A 24216-nucleotide genomic window follows, 5' to 3' on the forward strand; every position below is an offset into this window, starting at 1 on the left:
TTTTTCTACCGAAGAGATCGAGCCTCTTTGCCTCCTTGTTTTTAGGTGGCAATCCCAGTTGGCCCTGTCTAGTGCGCTCATGGGCTGCTGACACAACCAATGAGCTTGGGGCAGGGTGGGTATAAAGATATTCATACCCCTTAATGGGGATGTAGTATTTTCTTTCTGCCCACTTGGAGATGGGGGACAGGGTGTCTGCCACAGGGCCTTAGCAATTTTCACCACTCCCTCGTTCACCAGCAATGCCACCTTGGTTCTGCCAGTTCCTCAGCTTCCAGCCCCACATTTGATGCAACCCTCCTCAAAAGCTCCTGGTAGGCCCCACTATCACCTGATCGGGCGAAGATGAGGAGGAGGCAGGTCTGCCAACTCTGCCGCTTCTGCTAGGGGAGCCTCGGCTGAAGCTGGCTGGGGCTGGCCCTAGAGAGCCTGTTCTGACTCTGTGTCAGAGTCAGGGGGCGGGCAGGAGACTGTCGCTGACCCTCTTTCAGATGCCCCCAAGAATGACCTACGCCCCTGTGATGGGTGGGGAAACCACCAGGAGTTCTATAGATGCCAGGGTTCGGGCCACTGGCCCTAGGGCCATGCTGCCACTAGTGGCTCAGAGGGGAATGCTGATGCCCCCAGTGTGTGGCCTTGGCTTATGAGCAGGGTCTCCTCCTTGCTGTCAGAGCCCAAAGAGGAAGAGACTTGTCTGGGAGCCCAGGACAGTATAGAGGCCGCCTACCTACCCTAATCCCGTCAGCTCTGGCCGTGGACCTCCACTGAGGACCTATACAGGGGTGATAGATCTCGGTATTGCGACACCGGCAGCAGCGTTTGGTGGATTGGCAACGGTACCCCGGCAACTGATGCCTCATGTTTAGAGAGCAGTGCCACGCTGTAAATCGGGAGAGAGAAAACCGATGTGTCGGAGACCCTCGACGTGCCGCGGTGAACCGTACTGGTGATCAGCGATGGGGCTCCGAGGACTGGAGTCTCAACCCTCCGGAATGGTGCCATGAGCTGGGAGACCACTGGTGACTGATACCTAGAACCTGCGGAACGCTGCCTAGAGTCCATGGACTAATGCCAGGAACTCTGGGAGGTAAGCCGACCCGCATCCGGGGGCTGGTGGCACTGTTCAGGCAAGTGCTGACGGGGCACCCCCTGCAGCGAAGAGTGGTGCCAACCAACTGATGAAGACCACTGGAAAGGTCCTAAGGCAGGTTTACTCTTTGAACAGGGCATCTCAGCAGCCGGCGTGGGTGACACCAGAAGAGACAGTATGTCCTTAGCAGCCTGAAAGGCCTTCGGGGTGGTTGGCAGGTCTTGAAGCAGGCTCAACAGCTCAGCAGGAGTCAAAGCCTGGCCACCATCCAAAGGGGAAGAGTTACCCAGCATGGGTCTTTGCTCTCCTCCGACTCTCTCCTTCCCTTCATAGGATGTAGGAGAAAGCCCCCTCCTAGCCTTTCTTTGCTTTTTAGCCAGTACCGGGAATGGGGATCAGTGCCAGTCGCTGCCGGTGGTGCACGCCGCACTGAGGTTACAGCACTTGGAGCAGAATCCAATCTCGTCGGCTCTGAGGCCACTGTGAGGGCTGACTCCGTAAGGAGCACTCTGAGACGAATGTTCTGTTCCTTTTTGGTCCGCGGCCTAAAGCTCTTGCAAATGCAACAATTGTCGCTCACGTGAGTTTCCCCTAAACATTTCAGGCAGCTTCTATGGGAATCATTGACTGGCATCGTTTTTTTGCAACAGTCACAAGGTTTGAAGCCCAGGGACCGGAGCATGCCCCATCCCTAGGCTGAGTCCTGGACGGGACTAATTAACTATTTCTAATTTAACACTAAGAAAACTATTAACTATAAAACTTTAAACAGCTATATACAACAAAATTAGGAAAGCTTGCCAAAGCACCATCACTGGCGGTAGGAAGGAACTGAGGGAGGGAGGAGCTGGTGGCATCCCTTATACCGGCGCATATGCACGCCAGTCCAGAGGGTGCCAGAGTCAGTCACCTACGGATACCACTGAAGGAAAAACTTCTGGCACCAGTGCACATGGCGAGCACACACACCTACAATGGAATGAAGATGAGCAAGCACTCGAAGAACCACCCTTGATTTTGCCAACTGACATGCAATCACAAATGGAAGCAGAGCAGACAGCTGAACTTTTAACTCAGCTACCAGAAGATTTTAAAAAAATTGAGTATGTTTTATTAACAGGTTCCTAAATTCTGTGATACTATAAAGTTTGAACAAAAGTTAAGATTTTGTCATTATGTATTACGCTGGCGTAGTGCATGTCATCATGTCTCAAGTTGCTGGCTTCTGCACTGGTAGCAGCCTACTACTGAATGTCAGCTAGTAAAGTTAATTTTCCAATTAAGGTGATAGAGACTTGTAGCTTTGGTGCTGATGGTCTCTAAGTTGTATCACAGCTGGCCACCTGTGACGGACCTGATGCCTCAAAAGCGTTCATCTAAACAAAACCTATCACTGTAGCTGTCAACAGTACTATTTCAATACTGATCATTTCAGCAAAAAATCCAGCTGCTTGGGTATTGAAGGCAAAACTTGGGTAGGATCCTACCACCTCCAGCTGCCAATCTGACTTCTACACATGACTATGACTTCACTGCAGGATAGGTAAGGAAGAAAAGTTTGAGCTGCGAGGGGAGCGAATGTTTATAAAACTACACATGCAACTTTATATGAAGGGCAAAAAGTACTGAAGCAACATTTCTTTTGTATCTTTTTCCAAGTTTGCTCTCATCAGAGATGGAAATTCTGGATTGCTCTTGGAGGCCAAGTCAGCTTTGTTTCACTTTGTATTGAAAAAGAGAGAATACTAGTCAGCATTACTTACATCCTCTGCAGTCTTTCTGCTTAGTTAGGACATCCAACTTAAACACTTATATTTTATATATTTAAATACTAATCGTAAAACCGTGGAGTTAGAAGGGACCACAAGGGTCATCAGTCTAGCCAAGATGCAGGCTTCATCATGTCTAAACAATCCAAGACAGACAGCTATCCAACATCCTTTCGAAAACCTCCAGTGAAGGAGCTTCAACGACCTCCCTAGGCAGTCTGTTCCATTGTCCTACTGTTCTTAGGAAGCTTTTCCTGAGATTCAACCTATATCTGCTGTGCTGTAGTTTGAACCCACTGCCTCTAGTCCTGCCCTCTGTGGCAACAGAACACAACCTTTCTCCATCTTTTAATGGCAGCCTTTCAAATATCTGAAGACTGCTATCGTGTCCCCCCTTAGTCTCCTCTTTTCCAAACTAAACATACCCAGTTCCTTCAATCTTTGCTCACATGGCTTGCATTCCATCCCTTTGATCATCTTTGTTGCTCGCCTCTGGACCCTTTCCAGTTTCTCTGCATCCTTTCTATACACTGGTGATCAAAACTGGACACAGTACTCCAGCTGAAGCCTAACCAGTGCCAAGTAGAGCTATACTATCACCTCCTGTGACTTCCAAGCTATGCCACCGTTAATGAATCCCAAAACTGCATTTGCTTTTTTTGCCACAGCATCGCACTGCTGACTCATGTGATCCACCACAACTCCCAGATTCTTCTCAGCAGTGCTGCTGCCAAGCCAGTTATCCTCCATTCAGTGTTTGTGCATTTAGTTTTAATTCCCGAAGTGTAGCACCTTGCCTTTGTTTAATTTTAAATTTGTCTACAGCTCAGTTCTCCAGTTTATCAAGAACCCTTTGAATTTTAGCTCTATCCTCCAAAGTGCCCCGCCCCCCAGCTTTATGTCATCTGCAGATCTGATCAGTAATAGTAATGCTTGTGACAGTCTAAATATTCTTTGGACACAAGTTAAGGAATAACAGCTGAAAAGTTGTATAGCTTTCCCCCCCTCTGAAACCAGACATCGAAATCAAAACCCGCTTTTTACCTTAAAGATTCAGATAATGGTGTTAAAGTGCCATCCCCCCTGTCTACAACACGGAAGAAATTCAACTGATCTCCTTCCCGGTACACCAAGAAGGTAACTTGTTTGTTGGATGGCCCCTTCTCCCAGACCTCATCTCGACTGGGGTCCATGTATTCAGCCATTTCCCTAACAGGATCTTCCACAGGAACTATAAGGAGAAAACAGAATGAAAAACAGTCTATTTCAACTTTGAAGTCTAATCCCTCCAAGAGGCTGAGGCAGAATACCTCAACCTGCATACCGTGTTTAAAGAAATCTACAGTGATGGTCTGAAAATGTCACTGATGGAACAGTCTTCAGGAAGAAAACAGTAATCTGCACAACTTGAAGTGTTGAACCTAAAATTAGTTTTTTCAGCCAGCACTCAAACATAAAACACCTGCATAGATGTAGTTTGAAATCCCTGTGATTCCAAGTCATTCATGGGAGTGCATTCAAGAGTCTGAAGCACTCTAGTACCTGGCTCAAATTCCCACACCTCTCCCTGCTATGTTTATATCTCAGGGGACTTCAGTGACTGCTGGCAGTTAGCCCAGAGGAGCCAATGGAGCCTCCCTGACTTCACCAGTCTAAATGACAGCTATGAACCTCTAGCTATCTGAGACAGGGTTTTATCACCCAGCTTCACAAGCACCTCCATTCCTCCTGTCAAAGACATTAAAATCCACACCACAGACACTTTGCAGTCACTCAATGCCTCACTCACTTATCTTTTTAAAGGGAATTATAGTCACAAGAAGTCCAGTAGCACCTGCTACAACATTTAGGAAAGCTATGGCATGAATGCTTTGACCACATCATTGTGTGTATTTGGGGACAGCTTAGAGGTAGGGTTATTTTTAAAGCTTGGTGCCAGAAACAGTTGACTGGAATGGTACAAAGCACAGCCTAAAAATGAAGGCATTTGTTATTATCCCCTATTCATCTGTTTGGTTCTCCTCCCCTTTCCATTACTAGCCCTCTCCCTTTGTTGACTCCTCTTATTGAAGCAGATCCCCACATCACAAGCTGCAAGCAGAGTTCCACATATGGGAAAGGATGGAATGAGATAAATGAGCAGACCATGGGATCCTGCATAGTTATTGAAGATCTGGCATCAGATCTTTCCTCTCCCTATCTGCCTACAACAGCAGAAGAGAGAAGTCCCGTACACACTGGTGTCTTAGGACAGAAAGCACACCTCTTCCCCAGCACTGCAGTACATGCATAGATATGGAGCAGGACACAAAAGGGAAAGGCAGACCACACACAGAGGGGACTTCTGTCTTTCTATCCCATCCTTGGACATCCGAAGAAACAAAGTTAGATGGTTAAGGGTGGAGAATTCTACTAACTAGATTTATAAGTAAAATAAATTAACTAGCACCACTACCTAGAGAGACTGATAGGAAAACCTTAAATATAAAGTTCCCCCTAAAATATTTCAGAGTAGCAGCCGTGTTAGTCTGTATTCACAAAAAGAACAGGAGTACTTGTGGCACCTTAAAGACTAACAAATTTATTTGAGCATAAGCTTTCATGAGCATCCGATGAAGTGAGCTGTAGCTCACGAAAGCTTATGCTCAAATAAATTTGTTAGTCTCTAAGGTGCCACAAGTACTCCTGTTCTTTTTTCCTAAAATATTTAATTCTCATTTGAAAGTGAGCAGAGGAGATACAAAGACCAATGAAGTTAGACCCACTTTTGTATTTTAAACCTTGATTAAATTTTCCCATTCTCAAATGAGGAAGAGTGAGGTTAGATTTCATTACTCGAGTCTGAATTAGAGAAAATAATCCCAGCAGAGCTCACTGTGTTAAGTATATTGAGCCGAATATTCTTTCTGGCAAAGATTAGTTTTGGGGGAATCCTAGTAGAAGCCTGTGAAGTGACTGATGTATACAACAAACTGCTTTACAGTTTATTTAGAAGGACGGGAACCATTCTACCTTCAGCTTCACCAGAGTATGATTAGAGCAAGGAACACCTTTGGAAATAAAGACTAATGTAATTCTATGAAAATAACTCAACTTACAAGCACTCAGTGAAAAGACTAGAGCAGAGTTTTGTAAAACAAGGCATTTTTACAGTTATGCATGTTAGATTGTACTTACAGTGATATTGCAATTGAGGTTTCATTATATGAAAGCTCTAAGTGTCAGGCAGATTATTTTTAATTGCCTTTGAAAGTTGAACTCATATAAGCCTGATTAGATGTGAATCCCCTACAGTACGTGTAGAAGTTCTCTTCTACAGCGTGCTTTACAAGTGAAAATAGCAAAGGGATTTCCTCACTTTCAGCTTTCATGCCTCTGTGGGTTTTATCACAGTACAATGCTTTACCTATCCCAGGCGAGGCTGCTGCCCCATCTGTATGTAGTAATAAGCAAAACAGGCGTCAGAATAACATGCTTAGGTAACCACTGCTGCAGTTTTATAGCTGTTATTCAAGGGGCATAGAGATTCTGAAGGCATAGGAGGATGTTTGGTGAATTAATTCTCATGCTCAAACTACATTGCTCTTCAACCTCAAAGCTATTTCAGAATATTGCTGAAGGGGGCGTTTGCAAAAAGATCTGGGTGTCCTAGTAATATATGCTTTGCAAGCATGAACTGTTTTCCCACCCAGCTGTCATTTCGTTGGATAAGAGTCACCTAAAAATTGCGTTGTCCAACTATGTTGGGTTCAAAAAGTTTGAAAATTAAAAAGCAAAAACTAATCAGTCCATGAATCAGCAACATGTCCGTGGTAAAAATGTTGAGGTCTCTGGTAAATTTTCAAAAAATTGAATGACTGAATGACATAACAAGTCCCCGCAAAGTCCATCACTAAGTACAGTAACTTTGTCAGCTGTCTGTCACACAACATGGTGGTGCAGACCTCTGAATCAATCCATCACACTTCTAGTTCAGAATCAGTATAGAAGCAGTCCTGTGCACGTATTTTCATCAGCATTCAAAGTGCAGTCCATTCATGAAACTATTTGAAATCGGTAGCTCCACTTTGCTGCCCTCTTCAAAACCCATTCTCCATTTTCACCAATTAAACTTTATATCCTCCTTTTTGCTTCCCTTTTCACTAGACTATTAAAAATTAAGAATAGTTTACATGCAAACAGATGATGTGTTGGGTCATGTGAAATGCAGAAGCTGGCATGTGTTGCCAGAATTACTGCCCTACTCTTCCTTCGTGACTAGGGATGCACTACAGAACTTCAGATCATTAGCCAAGGATGGACCTTATTACGATGACTCCTCTAGAGTTCTGCGCAATGTAACTCAGCCTGAAAAAGTGGATAATAAAACAAAAGGGTTAACTTATGTCAGGCTGAGGAAGAACTGCCACTGAAGTAAGCAATGAAGATAATAGAAACAATCAAATCTCAGGGCTCTGACTAATTTGGAAGGAAAGAAAAAACAAACCTCTTCATAGGGAAGCTAATGTGATCTCAAAGCACAATGACATGTATTGAAGCAAAGACTCCCATAATCTCTACACACCAAATAGCTCTGGATTCATGATACTACTCTTCTTGTCCCATCCTGTCCCCCCGCCCCGTTTTTTTAAAAAAAAAAAAGGAATACCGACTTGAAGTATAGCCAGTTTTATAAAATGAGTTAGTAACACATAGCACCCATGTCCCAAGTTCAACAGACTATATACAAGGGTGCTAAATGAAAAAAGTTAAAGTCCATATATACTCAATCATAAGCTGGTTTGTTTGTAAGCTGACCCCTTGCCCCAAGATGGGCAAGAAATAAAAATGGAAAATTTTTATGACCAATTCATAACCGACCCTATAATTCAAGGGTCAGCGAACTTTGACTCCCAGGCCATCAGGATAAGCCGCTGGCAGGTCGAAATGGTTTACCTCGAGCGTCCGCAGGCACGGAGGTAAACCTAAGTAAACAAAGCGTCCCGGTGCGCCAGCTGCTTACCCTGACAGGCCGGGACAGCAACTGGTGGGGAAATTTTTTTTGAGGGGGGCAGGGGGGAGAGAAACTGCAGGCCAGGGGAGTAACCCCAGTGACCACCCCCCACATGACCCCACGCCTAGCTCAGGACCCCCACATTCTCCCCATCCCATCCCTTCCCACCTTATCTGGGGAGAGCCGGGGAGGATGTCTCTGGTCTGGCTGGAGCTGCTCCGGCGGGCTGGGCAGTGCGGCCGCAGCCTGGTCCAGCGTGCTGGACCGGGTGGCACAGCCGCAGCATGCACCAGCGGGCCGGGCGGTGTGGCCACAGCCTGCTCTGGGGGCCGGGGCCAAGTGGCATGGCTGCAGCCTGCCAACCCGGAGATGCAGCTGCTTCAAAGGCTGGGCGGAGAGCAGCGTGGCCAGAAATGGAGAGAGACTGGCCCTGCCTCTTCCCTTCTGGCTCTGCTGGCTGAGCTGCCTCTCCTCGCTCCCTCTGTTGTGGGGAAGGGCTGTGTCCCACCTCTCCCACTCTATACCCATTCATAAGACGACCCCCTTCTCTGGTGCTTCCCTTTTTTACTAAAAAAATTAAACTTATGAACAATTATATACGGTAATTATGTTCTAATAACTTTACTAATAATAATCTTAGTGTTATACACAACACCAGAAATACATTTTTAGGCAAGCATGATTTTTAAGATGTGTCCCTTTACCAACGCATAATGTATTTTCACATTTCACGTTACACAATTAGGACATGCAGAATTTAGACATTCCAACAGAATGGTAACTTAACCATGCTAGCTGAGATTTTTTTCAATGTTAATTAGGAATTTGGGGATTTCAATGGGCATCCAACTCCATAAGTCTCCTTTGGAAATCACACCATCCCGCATATCTATTCCAACATTTCTAATTAAATTTATAGATTAGTACTTTATTGTATCATTAAATTTATACTGTAAGACATGCAGTTCAAGATATGTAAGGCAGCCAAGTCAATAGTTTTACAGAAATATTCACTTTTCAACATCTAATCCAACTTCACATCAAGGGTTTCCTTTAGGCTAATGGTTCTTAAAACCACAAAAATATGACAAATGAAAGATGGGTGAACAGACCCTTACATATTCCTCAAAGATCTTCCAATTCCTTTACAATCAAAGTGCATTCAGCCAAAAAGCTTGGCTAAAGTACAATGGTCTAGAGTTACGAGTATTTGTGCAAGAGTCTTTATTAGACTGTCTTGATTCTTCACATGAAACCGACACAAACAACCTTGTACCTACCTCTTCTAGTGTTAATAGGCCCACCTCGCATAGCCAGTACCAGCTTCAAAGTGCAACCTTCTGAAATGCTGCGAATAGTCAACAAAAAAGGTGAAGTTTTGTAGTACTCTCAGTTTCCAAGAGTAATAGTTATATTTGGAACAGTTTGTTTTAGTTTTATCTTATACCCACTTGTAATCATTCAAGCAATAGTCATCCTCCAACTCCACATTATTCCAAATTAAGTGCTGCTGAGAGACAGGAATACCTTCAAAAAGACAACATTAAAAGTCAGTCAATTAGTATAACATCACTGTAGAATCTTCTTCAGAGAGACTAAAAAATGGTTGAGTTTTCCAGCCACACCACTTGCCAAACATTATCCACGCATTTAAATACATTGCAAAAGGCTACAATGTAGACTAAAGAGCTACCACCCATAGTTAGGGTTTGTCTACACTGCAAGTTGAGGTGTACTGCAACTCAGGAAAGCACACCCATACTAGCATGGCTTAAGCTAGAGCAAATGTGGCCTTACTCCAGAGCTTCCCAAATTCTGCTCCTCAACACTGCTTCTGTGGTATTTCAGTCATCCAGTTCCTACCCCCCGAAACTTGTGTACATGCTTTGGGTAGATCTATACTTATAGCAGTGTGTAGCATATAGACAGTGAATGCCCAGCTAGCAAAGTTGTAAGTAGCAGTGTAGCCAGTAAGGTATTGCTTAAGTGAGTACAGACATGCCAGAACCCTAGTGTATACACACTACATGGCTTTCTATACACCCAAGCACAGTGTCTCCCACATCTACACTTTTAGCAATGTAGTGTCCTGCTGCCTCCCTGCCACCATAGTGAAATGCTCCAGCAGCAGGAAAAAGCAGTGGAGTCCCTGCTGCTCAACGCTTTCCCAACCGCCTCCCGCCTGCCAGAGCCTTTCACTGCCTTATATAGCGACACGCCACAGTGTGGACACAGCCTGCCCTTCACTGCTGTATGGAGCAGCATGTATCTTCATGCTGCCACCAGTGTAGACAAGGCCTTTGAGCCTCAGCAGCAAGTAGAATAAGGCTTCTGGCTCTGACCAGTTGGGAATACAAAAAACTGGTCTGTCAGATCATCCCTTACTTTAGATAATGGCCAATGGCTACACTTTGGTGTTTTAGATAAAGATTGCCCATCCATGGCAGCCCTAGTTAGACCAGGCTTCATCAGTTTGCAGTATTTTTACTTCTGTGTCTGTAAAATCTGAACTTTCAGATTCAGCTGCAGTATCCACAGCTGTGCAAAATTTGCACAGCAAACACTCAAAGGTCTGTTTTTTAAACTACAGAAACACTTTACTAGTCTTATGTCTGGTAAAGCTTGTTATTAAACCACACCAACATTTTAGAACAAATTTGACATGACAGCACATTATTAGAAGGAAATAGGGTTGAAATGCTGAAGAGTAGCAGTGTAAATGAGGTCTGTATTTTGCACTGGAAATTACAGGAAGTCAGGTGTTTCACTTTCTGGCTAACTTTGTTTTCTCTCCATGCATATGGACAACTCAGTTATGGGTTGCCACTCATTTAAAGCAAACTGTGCAGAGCTCAGTAATGACCCTTTATACCTTCTTAAAAGGAGGGTGACAGTTTCTAGTCTTGATTTCTTGGGTAGACTCACAACCAGACTCAGGTTTGAAAGGAAAAATATTTTTAATCGGCAAGTTATTTAAGACTGAGAGGTAGATCGTCAAAGGCACAAATCACAGTTAGGGTGTTGGTCTGTCTGCTGGGCCTTTGAAAATTAACAAAGTGTCAGGTGGAAGCAATTCTGTCCAAATGACCCACACAAAGTACTGTACATTTTAAGACCTCATTAAAAACTTCCTACAAATAATGCAAGTAGAATAAAACTATATGGAAATCACAGACTGCCTGCCTGCCTGCAGGAGAGGTCTAAACACTAACCTTCATGCTGAGGTACAAGGGTCATAGCACTGGACGCAAAAAGCTAGCACTCCCTAATGCACGCAAATACCTCCCAAAACACAGCAATGGAGAATCCTTAGCTTTTGCATCTCTGTTGCTCCTATACATATTCCTTTCTTAGTGACCTAGTAAGGTGGAAACGTAAAAATCGTACCCATTGTATGGTTTGCGCTCCTGCTGGCACTGGTAAGACTCCTTCATAGGACAATTAACACACTGAGAAAGGGTTACTTGGCCTTCTGAATTTATGATGTTTATCCAAATGGCTCTTCATAGCCGAATATTAAAATTACATTGTAGTATGTACACTTCCCTTCATCCTCTAAGACACTGAAAATTGAGTTGTGCTGTGACAGAAGAAATATGGAAGAGGATGCTGTTCTTGTATACAACTGATAGAGTAAAGAGAGATGCAATTACTCCTTGGCAGGATCGAATGATTTAAATCCGATTTAAAATCAGGCTGAGGCTGTTTGAAAATATGCGATACTGCAACTTTAGATAATTTAAATTCATTATAAATTATAAACAGTTTTAAAATGCTACTATTGGGAGAGTCTTTTTGAATTTTACAGAACTGCTATAAGCAAACCACAAAACACTGAAAGTTGAGACCCTTATCCTGAAAACACTTGCGCAGGTACTTGCTAATTTTAGTCCCATGGTCAGTGGGACCACTAAAAGTTAAGCATGAACATGAGTATTTGCAGCATCAGGGGCTAAAACTGTATTTAATAAAATATTCTTCTCTTTATGGCATAAGATCTCTTATTCCATTTTGTTTTGTGCTAACAATGCAATGTTACATAGACTTTCAATATATTAACAATTATTGTTTCTATTTTTTTTTTTTTGCACACAGGCCAAAGTTTGCAAAAACAGAGGCCTATGGGTGCAATTTTCAAAAACATCTAAGAGACGTAGGAACACAAGGGCCATGGACTTCAAACTGCAAATCCTGAAGGAAGACTATCGGTTGGTGAAACATTACAGCTTTCTTCACCTGAGAAAGTTCAATATACTGTATAGGAAGGTGATACTGATTAGCAATACAGCATGGTCTATTTGCTTATCAATTTGGTGTCTGAGTTTATGATGATCAGGCTGTTAATGAGGCCATGGACTTAGTCTCTGTCTGCATACAGCAACATTTTAAGTGTGAAACTTTTTAATAGGAAAAAAATAGTAAAATCTGAAATTCTACTTGCAATTAGGAAGCTACAAAACATTCACTTTAGCAATTTAAGACTACAGAACAGGAAATAAAGAACTAGCAGCATGGAAATGAGTAAAAATTATTTTTTTAAATGATTATTTTAAATCATCCTGCTTCATAGTGAAATTCAGCCCTCAGTTTCAGCCATGAGAACATGATAAGTGTGCATGTTCGTAAATGAAGGCAAATTTTGGCACAACGTGCGTAAGACTCACTATGACCATAAAGAGGAATAACGGACGGTTACTGTACATAAGCGTTCTCAATCTTTGTAGATCTTGATGGATGAGAAGTTACATTTTTGGCCTACAATAATATCACCAAACAAAAAACTTTATATTATGTTGTAGTTTACATAACATTTGTTCTTAATTTGCTTAATCCTAACACTTCAAATATTTGAAGCAGATCATAACTAGTTTCTATTGACCTTTATATGAAGGATAACAGAAAAATACAAACACCTGCATGTAACAGTGAAGAGAAATTTTGCTTTTTTGGTGATAAAAGCCTCAAATATTTTATAATTGGTAAGAGCCATTTCTTTGCAGTTTCAGTAAAACAACAGATACGAAATACACCAAAATTACACCTGATAATTCTAATGTCTATATGCTCAATACTCTATTTACTTGTATATTCTAATACTTAAAAGTGAGGGTACAGAACAGTGTAATACAATAGGAGTTCTTAGTAATGTTTGCTTGATAACCTAGAGTACACTAAGTCAATTGAAAGAGACAGTAAGTGACCAAGGAGGATAAAACTGGCATCAAATATGCATGATATCCAGTTATGATAGGATCCCAAACTCACCACCTCCACAGAGCTCGTCTGTGATAAACTGCAGCAAGATACAACTTCCATAACTTAGTTTTTAAAGTGATCTTGCCCAGGTGTGTGTAATTTTAATACTGCATTGTTTAAGAGCAGGAAGAATGGTTATCAACATTAATCAAATGCCTTGTAAGATCTGCCTAGTATTATGAAAAATATAAGCTGCAAAATATGATACAGCAGAATGGTTTGGAACAGTAATGACAGATCATGGTAAAACACAAATACTAGTAAAACTGGGTTGAGCAGAGATGTCACACTTTTGTGAGCAGTTATTCACAAAAAAGTGATAAAATGACATCTCAATAACTGGATATCGACAATATGGATTTTTCTAGCTACCATCCCTGTAAACTCACCCAGCAAACTGAAAGTCAAGCTGACTTCTCTGATTTCTGCATCACCAAGATAGACTGAGAGGGCAGAATTTGGCCCATAGATTTACAACTCTTGCACACTGAGGCTGCACAAGTGTATCTGAGGAAAGGCTTTGGCCCTCAAATTGGAATTTAGTCAACAATTATGTTTGATGCACATATGAGAATAGAATCAAGCTCTTAATATCATAGCACTGCAGTCAACACACCTAGCAATAGTTGAGAACACAACAGGACATGAACAGGGCACAAAAGAGCCAGTTGGTATGTTTGCTGTTGCTATAGGGCCTAGTGCACAGTTCTGAAGCAGAGCTCACATTTTGGAGCAACTGTCAATTTTTTTTAAAAATAAACTATGAACTACAAGTAATGACCCCATCAGGTTATGGGAGTGGTCACTTTTATCCCTTCAGCATTAGAAGCTGCCAACAGATTTGTATGTCAGCCAGAAAAAAAAAGGCACGAAATGACATTAGCGCTGTGCCCATTTGAAATCTGTCAAAGTCACCTGTGAAGGAGACAAGTTCACATGATAGAGCAACAAATGCCTTTTCTTCAGCTGGCTATTTAATAATAATTGGTCATATTTAAAGTCTGCAGCATGAGCAAAAGCAAACAAAAACAAGTTGGCAAAAACCAGTGAGTCCTTCTGCAATAAAACAGTTTTCAACTCAACATTTCTGATTACACAGTCTTTATTGTCTGAATTTGCCATGGTTTTGTCTGCCTTCAGGAAGTGATTTCCAATTACTTTGATAAACTGATCGATCATGTGTTACAAAATGTTCTTTTGCAACAAATGATCTAACTTGACTCCTACACAGTCAGAAATATGTTTCATTCTTCTTAAGATGACAATACTTTTTTTTGGGGGGGGGGGGGGGAATGCTGAAAAGAAAATAATTTTACTGTTTGCAATAACGGATGCACAGACTCATTTTTATGCTGTTTCCTATAAATCCTACATTTAAAATGCAAATAAAGTAGTATCCATTTCTGTAGGTTCATATACAAGCAAAGCTGAATTGGGTGTCCTTTTGCAGGATTGTAGTTTATCTTCTATGAGACAAATCTGCACACAAACTCAGAATATAAAACTGACAATGATCATGAGGATCACTCAGAGCCCCCTCCTCCTATGAAGCATGTGGCCCTACTACTGGGCAGTTCTAATCAGTACTGAACAAGTAGGGCTCAGCTATGTCTCAAGATTGCATCAGCTCAGCTGGCCAACTGGAGCTCAGGGGAGGGGGTGATAGCAAATTCAGGTTTTGCCTTTCTCCAAACATCTACTGCCGCTTCAAATGACAACCTGCTCTGCAAGAGCCAGGGGAGCAATCCAGGTCCTCTCCCTGCCTCTCTGCCCTCAAAAGCAGAGGGCATAATTTATATTTCTATACAGCACACTATCATTTTCTCCCCTCTTGGAGCCAGCCTGTCAGATACAGCCCCTGAAGTCCAATCCCCTTCTGCCTCACTACATCTTCCAGGTTTCCTTAGCATACCTGCTTTAATATGCCAGAAACATCTCCTCCACCCCACAACATGTGGATCAGGAAACAGGTTTATTTAGTTACAGCACTAAATACAGTACTCCGAAGGTCAATCTATACAACTGGAACTTTCAACACGTATTTGCAAAACCCTCCTCCAGGTAGGACTATCTGCTGGAAGAAGTCCTTGTAGAATGTTAATTGACTTTTTAACATTTACTGTCCCTGACTGAAGATGTTGAGTTGGCAAAGCAATCTTTGCTTTGCCTAGGAGACCCTATCTACACTGGGGAAATTTTTCCAAAAATGCAAGCCAGTTTTAAACCCTCTTACAGCAAGAGGCGAAAACAAGATTCCAGCAGCCAGAACTACTTTCTGCAGCTGATATAAACATTTGCAGTTGTGGAGCCTGCCTCTGCAAGAAACCAGAGTAAGCAGCAGAGTTCAATCCACTCCCACTGCTTGCTTTTCAACTGAAATCAATTCTGTGACATCACAACAAGTTGCTGTGAAAGTAACTGCCAGTTGATCATGACTAAGTGGTAAGGAACAAGACTGATGCTGTTTACGTGTAATGCACTTGTGATACAGAATATGAAGAGAACTGGAGGAAACATTTCTAAAAAGAGCATTTATAAAAGGTAGATCCAAAAAAGAGAATCGTGATCTCAAATACTGGCAGGTAAAAATAGGAAAGATTGTTCTGTATCTTGCCTTAAGGAAAGACAACTATGGGCTAAGGGGTGACTTTACAAATGTAAAAGGTTCACTTGCGGGGCCATTAGTGAGACTTGGGTAGGGATCACTTTCAGTCCAACAGCAACAGAAGAGATAACCAATCATTCCAGTCGCCGCAGTATGTTTTCAGTAAAAGAATTCATATTTACAATTTCATTGTATTGCAGTCCAAAATCTTACCACTTTATGATCACTTTGCTTGTATTAAGTCTTGATCTACATCTACAGAGTGATTTATTGTCACGTCCATGATCATCAATCAATATGCTGTTTCTTAAAAATCCTAGCATACTACCTTAATATAAGATTTCTGCAGGAAGTGAAACTGATGCGGTGCAGGTTGCTGCTGATGGTAGTCCTATTCTGAGGAAGACTGACTAGGAGAGCATTTAAATTCTTATGCCATTGCTATCACAGACAAATGAGGCTCGGTTTTTCACTACAGCACCTGCAAAGTCTCATTAAATGGAACCGTTCTGGGTGAAGCAAGAATCCAGGTTGCCACTGCCTTGAAGATAATCAAGTGTGTTTTGCTAGGACAAGCTTCAATCTTTGCATACAAGTTTGCTGTGATTTGCATGGGCCAGACTGCATGTGTGGAACAGATCTATGGCTAAAAGGCATGACCACCACATCAGCTCTGGTTGAGCTTCAAGCAGTTTCACACGCACAGAGGGTTTAGATGTTCTAGAGGAACTTTGGGTCTCTTACCTGTTATCAAAGTTTATCTGTGCTCTTCATACCTGGTAAAATCAGCAGAGAGGTGTGGGGGCTGTTCTTGGTGAGATATCCAGCTTTCTTAAAGCAGACATCAACTATTTCCACGTCCCTAAACCTGCCCAAGAAGGTCAGATTATGAAATAGGGAGTAGGAAAGTGGCTTTGGCAGCATTTGAAATATTCATATTTACTTGGTCCCCATCTGTCTGCTTTCAGGCCTGGTTACAGTGTAGAAAATGCACTCGTGTCTCCTGATAATACAGCAACGGACAAAAGAACAGTTTTCTTTGCTAGTTTTTAATTCTGCTAGCAACATTTGTTATAGTTGACCATTGTTGAGTGCAGACCTTGCAAGGAAATTGTTAACATGATTCTGTATTTCCCCCACAGAAATCCCACAGATTCTATATTTCCTTCTCAGAAATCCTGACCTACACAATAGCATGGGGTAATTACTTTCCTGTAACTTACATGCAAAACTTACACCTTCAGTGTAAGATGGGATGTTTCACCATGGCATTCTATTTACATGTACAAGCTGATCAAATGCAAGTCAGGAAAAATTGCCTATCTGCCCCTACACAGCACACTGCGGAGGATCTTGGGGTCTTTTAGCTCCACCCTGGAACACTAAGCCATACGAGTGATTTTCAGAGATGAGCACTGGTGGACTTCTGTGTCTTCCACATTTTTGTGGAGTGTATTTATCCGTAAATTAAGGTTAAACAAACAGACCCATTATTCAGGAACGTTAAGCAGTTTACCACTTTCCCACTCTGAGAAGTGCAACTTGTAAATCATAAAGTTCCAGTAAGTGGTACTATTTGTAACGATAACACAACCTTTAGTGAATGTCAAATTCTCACTGGCCAAACTGGACAGTCTCTACGTAAAAGAATGAATGGACACAAATCAGACGTCAAGAATTATAACATTCAAAAACCAGTTGGAGAACACTTCAATCTCTCTGGTCACTCGATCACAGACCTAAGAGTGGCTATCCTTCAACAAAAAAGCTTCAAAAACAGACTCCAACGAGAGACTGCTGAATTGGAATTAATTTGCAAACTGGATACAATTAACTTAGGCTTGAATAGAGACTGGGAATGGATGAGTCATTACACAAAGTAAAACTATTTCCCCATGGTATTTCTCCCTCCCACCCCACCCCCCACTGTTCCTCTGATATTCTTGTTAACTGCTGGAATTAGCTTACCTGCTTGTCACCATGAAAGGTTTTCCTCCTTCCCCCCCCTGCTGCTGGTGATGGCTTATCTTAAGTGATCACTCTCCTTACAGTGTGTATGATAAACCCATTGTTTCATGTTCTCTGTGTGTGTGTATATAAATCTCTCCTCTGTTTTTTCCACCAAATGCATCCGATGAAGTGAGCTGTAGCTCACGAAAGCTTATGCTCTAATAAATTTGTTAGTCTCTAAGGTGCCACAAGTACTCCTTTTCTTTTTGCAAATTCTCACTGTGATCCTCCCACAGATTAGACATGCCTAGCGCAATATGCCTATTCCCTAGCCTCCAGATTTTTTCTGCAGGAAATTCAAGCTCCTTTTCCTCACCACCTTCAAGGACATCTACAGATTTGCATTTTCCTTACTCTTCTTTCTCCCTATGCACCACCAGCTCTGCTCACCTTAATATGCTATTTCCTTCTTCCACTTACAGCTCCAGAACTTTTCCTTACGTACTGCCTCCCCTTTTCCTCCCCTTCTTGGAGCAGCTCTCCTGCTCCTGTGCATTAAGCAACTGGACTCCCAGCAAAAGCGGTATGTCTCAGTCAAGGGAGATTATGTGATAAAGCATAGCAACTATCAATGCAGGTGATATATTCAAAGTAGATGTTGGTGGAAGTGAGCAAGCTTCTTTGTCCTACCTGGCATTTGAAGGTGCAACCAAAAGAAAGATCAAATGTGGAGGTGGGAAATCTTATTTATGGTCAATTCACTGTCGCCAATAAAGACATGGAACCAGAGATGGTCTGTATAGACAACAGTGGAAAAGCGAATGGAATGGGAGTAACTGGACTCCCTTCCCCCAAATCCTTTAATTCACTTGATTTGGCTAGCATTCTGCCACACACATATTTACTCTCCACCACCATACTCGGCCAAGATGAGAAAAAACAAAACAAAAAACCACACATACACAAACCTCTCCCTCCACTCGTCATGAAACCCATATCCCCACATCCTCCACAAGATGTTTAATAACTTATGAAGTCTATTTAAGGCCTTACCTACATGAAGGAAATTCACATCTGTATAGCTACATTGGTGTAGTTACACTGGGAAAAACTCCTAATGTAGACATGCTAAACTGTCACAAAATGGGGCTTACAACAGCACAGCTGACTTTGGTACTTGTGCAAATCCCTCTGTGCAACGGTGTTGCACAGTCTACGTTAGTAATTACACTGGTGCAAAGCCACTGATTTAGTTGCACCAGTGCAAATTTTCATGGAGGTAGATTTAATCCTTAAGAGTTCGGCCTCCTGGGAGTGAGGCCGTACTTCACATGATGCTTTAGATTTAATAATTAACAATAAGTCCCCATCCACTGAATAAAGTCTTTACATGCTGGAGAACAAGATCAGCATAAAAGGTGTTTTAACTTCAACACATGCAGCAAGTATGTCACTTTAAGAAAAAAGCAGAGTCCAACTCCTGACTATACCTAGAAACAGTCAGTGAACTATAGGCAAGACAAATCAGCAGCTTCTTCACATTAAAATTCCAGTATGTGAACCAAAAAGTTGTGTCTAAAATAATCCTCTGACAGTGAATATTTCCAAAAAAGGAGAAATTGTTACAGTTTTACTAGTGATAAACTGTGCCCTTATAATACCTTAGCAGGATGTACAAAAACAAAGAGGAGTAAATTACAAGAAATGTCAGAAGTCTCTTTAAACCAGAGGTTACTAAACCATTAGCTACAAACTAATTTATGTACAGCATCACCCAATTAAATGAATTCCCCATCTTGATCTTCAGCACAATTATAATTAAGGGTCATTTGCAAATTGACTTTTCCTTTAAAATGATATACAATGTGCTGACTTTATAAAGGAGAGAGACAAGTACCTTCCAATCTTTGAATTTTAGCTTTCACGGAAATCACTGTTTCAAAGGGAGCCACTCGCAGCTCAAAGCACGTTCCTGTAAGCGTCTCAATAAAGAGCTCCATAGTTTCATAAAAAGGAAGTTTGTAGTGAAACGGTCCCACGTTATCATCATTGAAAAAAGGAGGTTCTTTCTTGTGGGCCATTACAAAGGATTTACAAATGCCTTGCGGAAAGATTAGCTTGGAAACGTCGCAGACAACTGTGTTCCAGCTTTGAAAACTGGTAACGCGTATTGCTGTTCATGTTTCAAACGTTGCACCTAAGGAGAAGACAAGGGCAGTTTTAGCAATGGCAGGAGGCGCTTCTTTGGCAAACAAATCGCTCGCTGTTGACTTTTAAACACAAGGAATCATTAAATAAACTGGGGGTTAAAACCCAGAAGGCAGGTGAGCGAGAAGCGTAACGGTGCTAGGTTAGCAACACCCCCGGAGATAAAGCTCTAGCTCCAGGAGAGGGACGGGGTCGCAGCCCTTCCGCGAGGTGTGCCTAGCACGTGCCTAGCAAGCGCCCATCCGCCTGGTGCCAGTGCTGACCCCAGCCCCGGCCGAGGAGGGCGGTGCTCGCTCCGCGCACGCAGAGCCCTGGGCGGGCTCCTGACAGCAGGGCGAGATCCCTGCCTTGAAGGGCGCCCGGGCAGATCGTCTCCTGAGCCCCGCGCCGCCCGGCTCCGTGGGGCCGGCGGGGCCCCGCGGGCCGGGCCCCGCGAGGCGCCTGCAAACAAAGGAGACTGGGATCCCTGCCGGGCGGCCCCGCCCCGCCCCGCCCCGCCAGGAGAGCGGCCCCGGGGGCGGGGCAGACGGGCCCCGGTGGGGGAGGGGGACTCGGGGGTCTCACCTGCCGCAGCCGCCAGGCCCGCGCGCGGGGGAGCGGGAGACGAGCGCCAGGCCCCGCCCAGCGCTCCTCAGGGGAACCCGCCGCCGGCCCTGGGCGCCCTCATGGAGGAGCTGCCGCCGGGAGAAGGGGACAGACAGGGAGGGGGAGCCACCCCCTCCGCCTGCGCCGCCGCTGTCGCTCGCTCCCTGAGCCACCACCGCGCCTACCTATCCTTTGTGACATCCCCTCCCTCCCACTGACCAATAAGGCGGCCGGTTTTACAACCGCGGCCCAATCACGTCGCCACAGGGGCGGTGCTTCTGTAACCAGCAGGGGGGGGTGTCCGCCAGGCCTTAGCGCTTCCTGCTTATTGTGGTCGTTACGAGAGGAGGGGAGGAGGAAGAGGAGGACCCGGATGCAGCCTCTCCCTCACTCATAGTAGTCACGTGACGCCGTTCTAACTTGGTTGCCTCGGGGGCTGATGGGAAACGTAGTTTCAATGGTGCCAGGCTGGGTAGAGCCTGGGTAGAAATCGACCACTTCCACCTCTCCCCACCCCCACACACCCCTTCTGCCCGCAATAATTAAGCAATACCCCTAGAGTACCAGATATAACCACGCTGCTCTAGGGCGCTGAACCTTTAGAGACAAGCACTTTCACCCATACCACCTCTTCAAACAAAACTCAGCATGTGATTTACAAAAAAAAAAGTTTGGCTCTGCTGAGGTTCAAGCTCTTCTTCACTGCCACGAAGGACTGAGATGTAGGGTGTTGGGGGTTGTTTTATTTCAGTCGAAGCACAAACTCTTTAATCCTAGGAGTGGAAGGGACCTTAAGAGGTCATCTAGTCCAGGCCCCCCTCCACTCTTGGCAGGACTAAGTATTATCTTTCATAGGTTCTGGTGTTGGGTGGCCTAAGGTTAAGAAAAACATAGGAACATAAGCTACAAAGAAAAGGCAGGGAAGTGCTCCTATACTAGGGTGACCAGATGTCCTGCTTTCAGAGGGACAGTCCTGATTTTTGGGTCTTTTTTTTTATATAAGCTCTTATTATCCCCCCTCCTGATTTTTCACATTTGCTGTCTAGGCACCCTCTAGACCACCAGCTTAGGGTTGCATTTCATAAATAGAGAGCATGTAGATCTTAGAAACAGCACTGGTCAGTCAAGGTCCTCTCATCCCCCTATCATTATAGAATCTACTTTCTCCTCTCTTTCAGTATAGCATCACACTGAGCTATCATCATTAACCACAGAACAGGTAGAGCACAAAACCACTGCCCCAGCTTTCGCAGATGTGGCTTTACTAATACGGATCAGCTGCAAGCTCGACATACTCCATACAGGCTGAAAAGAAAGTTCTCCCCTCCTGACCACCTTTATTCCTTGGCCTCTCTTCGAGGACTACCAATAAGAGGAATAATTAATGCTCTGGGTGAAGAGTAGGTTTTGTGCTGTATAAGACTTGCTTCATAGGAAGTGGACCAGGACCACCTCAAATTTACTTCACACATGCTTGAGCAGGCAGTAGCAACAACTTTCCATCAGTGGTAAACTGAATTCTACTTAGCTTGGGACAATCTGTAGTCTGTAACCAACTGAGTTAAAGCAAGTAAAACCAGACATAGTTTGGTAGCTGCGGGATAAAGCAGGGGCAATACACAACACCAAATATAAAAAGGTGAGGGTAATTTTTTTTTGGGGGGGGGGGGAGTGGGGGAAGGATAATCCTACTTCTCAGATCTTTGGTGTCTAAAGGCCAAGATTTTCATGTGACCACTGAGCTTGGAAACCCAACTAGAGACACTTGACAGGAGCTTGAGTTTTAGAAAGTACTGGCCACCTAAAAAGCTAGAGACTTTTGAAACATGCTTCAGGCTGAACATTCACAATCACAAGTCACTTCTGAAAAATTAGGGTCTAACTATTTAACAAAACACTGATGTGCTATTGAGGAAAGCATGGGGTATAAGAGCATTAGCGATTGGAAGAAATAGGTAAGGGGGCTCCATTATACACTTGGTATATAGGAAATTGAGAGGCAAATAGGAGATGCATTTAGAGAAGGAACCCCAGTCTAGGCTCTTGTTGATCTGGGTGGCCCCTACATCACAACAGGGGTTTGTCTTATCTCTATCTCACTCAGAACAGAGAAAGATACCCTTATTTAGTCCCCCATTGTTTGTTTGGAGAAGCAGAAAAATACCCACTCATGGGGCTCTTACCCATGTAGGAAGAACGAAAAATCCCCAAGCAACATGGTTCTCTAATAGGAGTCACAGCTGCTCACACCCCCAGGGGAATAAAAACTAGCATAAGCAAGAGGAGAATTGGGTCCCCAAAGTGTGACATAGGTGTTCTCTTGATGTTTTACATAGCATATGTTAACATATATGACCATATAAATATACCACACTACACATTGTGCTTATGTTTTACAAAATATTCACCCACAAATCACAAACTCTTAGCAAACTATTCAGAGAAGGTGGATCTAGCTTATGATGTCTGTCAAAACCAGACATTTTGGAACTGGAAATTAACAGCCTTAAAATAAATTCATGCAAGGTCAGCTATAACTCTGAGGCTTCTGGTATAGTGCCCTGAGCCTGGCACTGCTGAACCAAGTCAGTTTTCAATAAGATAGTAAACAGCTCACCTCATCCAGGAGAGCCCAGAAACAAAGTTTGGTTTCTTGGCAGGACAGTTCACCAAAAGAACAAGGCAGGTGTAGTTAGCACCTGTTAAACTAAATGCTTCATTTTTTTAAAAAGGTGATTAGTTTAGCTTTTAAATTATGCACAAGTCAGAATCACTGTAGCTCTCTGGCTTCATGACTAGTTAATGTACATGCCTGAATTACACACTATTTCTCACCAGCATAGAATGACAAATATCCTCTTATACCCTATTTGGAAGGCTGTAAACTGAGGATTTAAATATGCCATGGACCATGGACACTATCCTTCCAGGATAGTTTGTGGACCTGTTTTAGCAGGCGTTAACTGACCACCAGTTAATCGTATTACAAATGCAAGGTTAACGTTGTGGGGTCAACCTAGGCTGAGCCCAAGGGCAAACCAGAGCTGGGACAAAAGTCTGTAAATGCTACTCTAGTCACTCCACAATCATAGTAATTAAAATTAAAACAGCATCACACATCCAGGGGCAAGGAAGATTGGCAAAGAAGTGAGGTGGAAACTGCCCCTGCCCCATGGAGCAAGTGAGACCTTTCATCTCTAGAGCTACGAGTCCTTCACTTGCAATGTAAGAATAAGCTCTTTGGGGCAGGGATATTTTGTTCCGTGCTTGTACAACACCTAGCACAGTGGGGCCCTGGCCCATGACTTGTGCTACTGCGATACATAAACACTTTCTCAGCAATAAAGATTCCGATATGAATGACTGAGAGGAGGAGGAGGAAAAAACATTGTATTTCCTGAAACCCCTTTAAAGCCTTTATAATGCAAGGGAAGGGAATAAAGGTGGAACTCCAACATTGCCACATCTCTCTTTCTGCAGGTCAGATATGGACATTCCCATAAACCCGATGAGGACATGTGCCACCGAGCCATTCACACTGGATTATGATACAGAGATCAGGGAGACAGCGCTAGCTCAGTTTTAAAACCTGCTCAATGAGGACGCCCACGTTCTCCACTCTACACATTTCAAACTGTCACTATTATTCCTGTTAATGTTAATGGCGTGGTTGTCAAGGTAACAAGCAAAACTCTTCAACGTTTGTAGTGGAGCTTCCCCCTCCACCAGACCCTATGTTGCTGGCTCCTGACCTCTAGCC

At 43.4% G+C, this 24216-nt stretch overlaps 1 protein-coding gene and 1 long non-coding RNA gene across 13 annotated transcripts in view; one reads left to right on the forward strand and one right to left on the reverse strand.

Moving 5' to 3' along the window:
• The window catches only part of LOC119858565, a 58052-nt gene extending 45460 nt beyond the window's left edge, over window positions 1-12592 (forward strand). The window contains exons 2-3 of the long non-coding RNA XR_006282790.1: window positions 2526-2633; window positions 11948-12592. This is a non-coding gene — a long non-coding RNA (uncharacterized LOC119858565). The remainder of the gene's footprint in view (window positions 1-2525; window positions 2634-11947) is intronic.
• Window positions 1-20799, reverse strand: part of ZFAND4 (zinc finger AN1-type containing 4) — a 39605-nt gene extending 18806 nt beyond the window's left edge. For 3 of the 12 annotated variants that reach the window (XR_006282789.1, XM_038409483.2, XM_038409482.2), the window contains exons 1-5: window positions 20436-20641; window positions 19561-19860; window positions 9304-9379; window positions 9133-9200; window positions 3904-4090 (exon numbers count right to left, since the gene is read on the reverse strand). Coding sequence is in view for 11 of the 12 variants with exons in the window: in XM_038409483.2 (XP_038265411.1) it covers window positions 3904-4090; window positions 9133-9200; window positions 9304-9379; window positions 19561-19744 (515 nt within the window). In the remaining variant the exon portion in view is untranslated. Of the gene's footprint in view, window positions 1-3903; window positions 4091-9132; window positions 9201-9303; window positions 9380-11239; window positions 11415-16457; window positions 16582-19560; window positions 19861-20098; window positions 20336-20435 lie in introns of those variants that run through there. The other 9 variants (XM_043519089.1, XM_038409480.2, XM_038409476.2 and 6 more) reach the window with 9 other exon arrangements.
• Between the last annotated feature and the right edge of the window lie 3417 nt (window positions 20800-24216).

This window comes from Dermochelys coriacea, chromosome 7, assembly GCF_009764565.3.
Source record: "Dermochelys coriacea isolate rDerCor1 chromosome 7, rDerCor1.pri.v4, whole genome shotgun sequence".
NCBI classification, from domain to species: domain Eukaryota; kingdom Metazoa; phylum Chordata; order Testudines; family Dermochelyidae; genus Dermochelys; species Dermochelys coriacea.